Raw genomic sequence first — 969 nt, 5'->3', positions numbered from 1 at the left:
GACTCATTTTCTAATTAGATTTAAAATCAAACTATTGTAAGTGATTGTGATTATAGTTGTACAGGATAAATCATTTGGTAGATTGAGTAATACATTTGAATTGCTAAAATGTACCAAGTAAATAAATGATTTAGATGAATGGATATTTAAGCGAGCTGTACCCAAAGGCTTGTAGGTTGTTGGTCCAGGAGACATGTTTATCTTCGTAGATTCTGTCTCTGCCCTTGAGGATATGGGCCATCAGCACCCTCTGTCATTTTGAACCCTGAGGTATTCTATTTTTAAGGATGGAGGAAGACTTGTAGTGTAATGGTTTGTGACGCCGAAACAACTCATTGTTTTGATTATAAGTCTGTGTAGCGTGAAACTTTTTCTCTTGCACCACAGTACTCCGGATGGACTTCACAGGCGAAAGCTCTATACGTGGGGGTGAAGGTGACCTTTGTGTTCCAGTCTCGGTATGACACCGTGGTGGAGCTTGTTGGTATCAAGAATGGGGAGGAGGAACCAGAGAAGCAAAAGGAGGAAGATGAGCCGTTAGTTTTTTTCTTCTCGTATTAGTATTATTTGTGAAATTATTGCCGTTTTCGCCTTCAGTTGGTTTGTCATTAAGAAGTGGGTATGGAAACAATGGTGATTTCTAGGTTTTAATTGATCTTGTTTTAGTTGAGTAAAAATGTGTAAGAAAAGTACATCATTCACATTTTTGCAGAACTTGGAGTGCAGTCAAAAACCAGCAGCAAGATTTTGAGTAAGTATATGTTTGTGTATATTTATTCCTTCTGTGCTTGCATAAAGTAATGGAAAACTTCTTATTTAGAAAAGGATAGGTGACATACTTTAAGAGTACAGTATTGTTATATTTTTTTAAGTATTTAGAAAGGTTGATTAAATTATTTTAGATACAGAAATTATATGAAAAATATATGGCTTGTGATCACATAACTTTTGTTGATTTTATCCAACAGA

The 969-nt window shown here is 35.3% G+C and overlaps 1 protein-coding gene across 1 annotated transcript in view; it reads left to right on the top strand.

The window, feature by feature from the left end:
• LOC119590545 overlaps positions 1–969 on the top strand; it is a gene marked incomplete in the record, with an annotated part of 26,970 nt that overhangs the window by 20,910 nt on the left and 5,091 nt on the right. The window contains 2 exon segments of the mRNA XM_037939202.1: positions 388–536; positions 713–751. Coding sequence (XP_037795130.1) covers positions 388–536; positions 713–751 — 188 coding nt within the window.

Source organism: Penaeus monodon, chromosome 27 (genome assembly GCF_015228065.2).
Source record: "Penaeus monodon isolate SGIC_2016 chromosome 27, NSTDA_Pmon_1, whole genome shotgun sequence".
Taxonomy (NCBI): domain Eukaryota; kingdom Metazoa; phylum Arthropoda; class Malacostraca; order Decapoda; family Penaeidae; genus Penaeus; species Penaeus monodon.
This window is presented reverse-complemented; position numbering and strand designations above follow the sequence as displayed.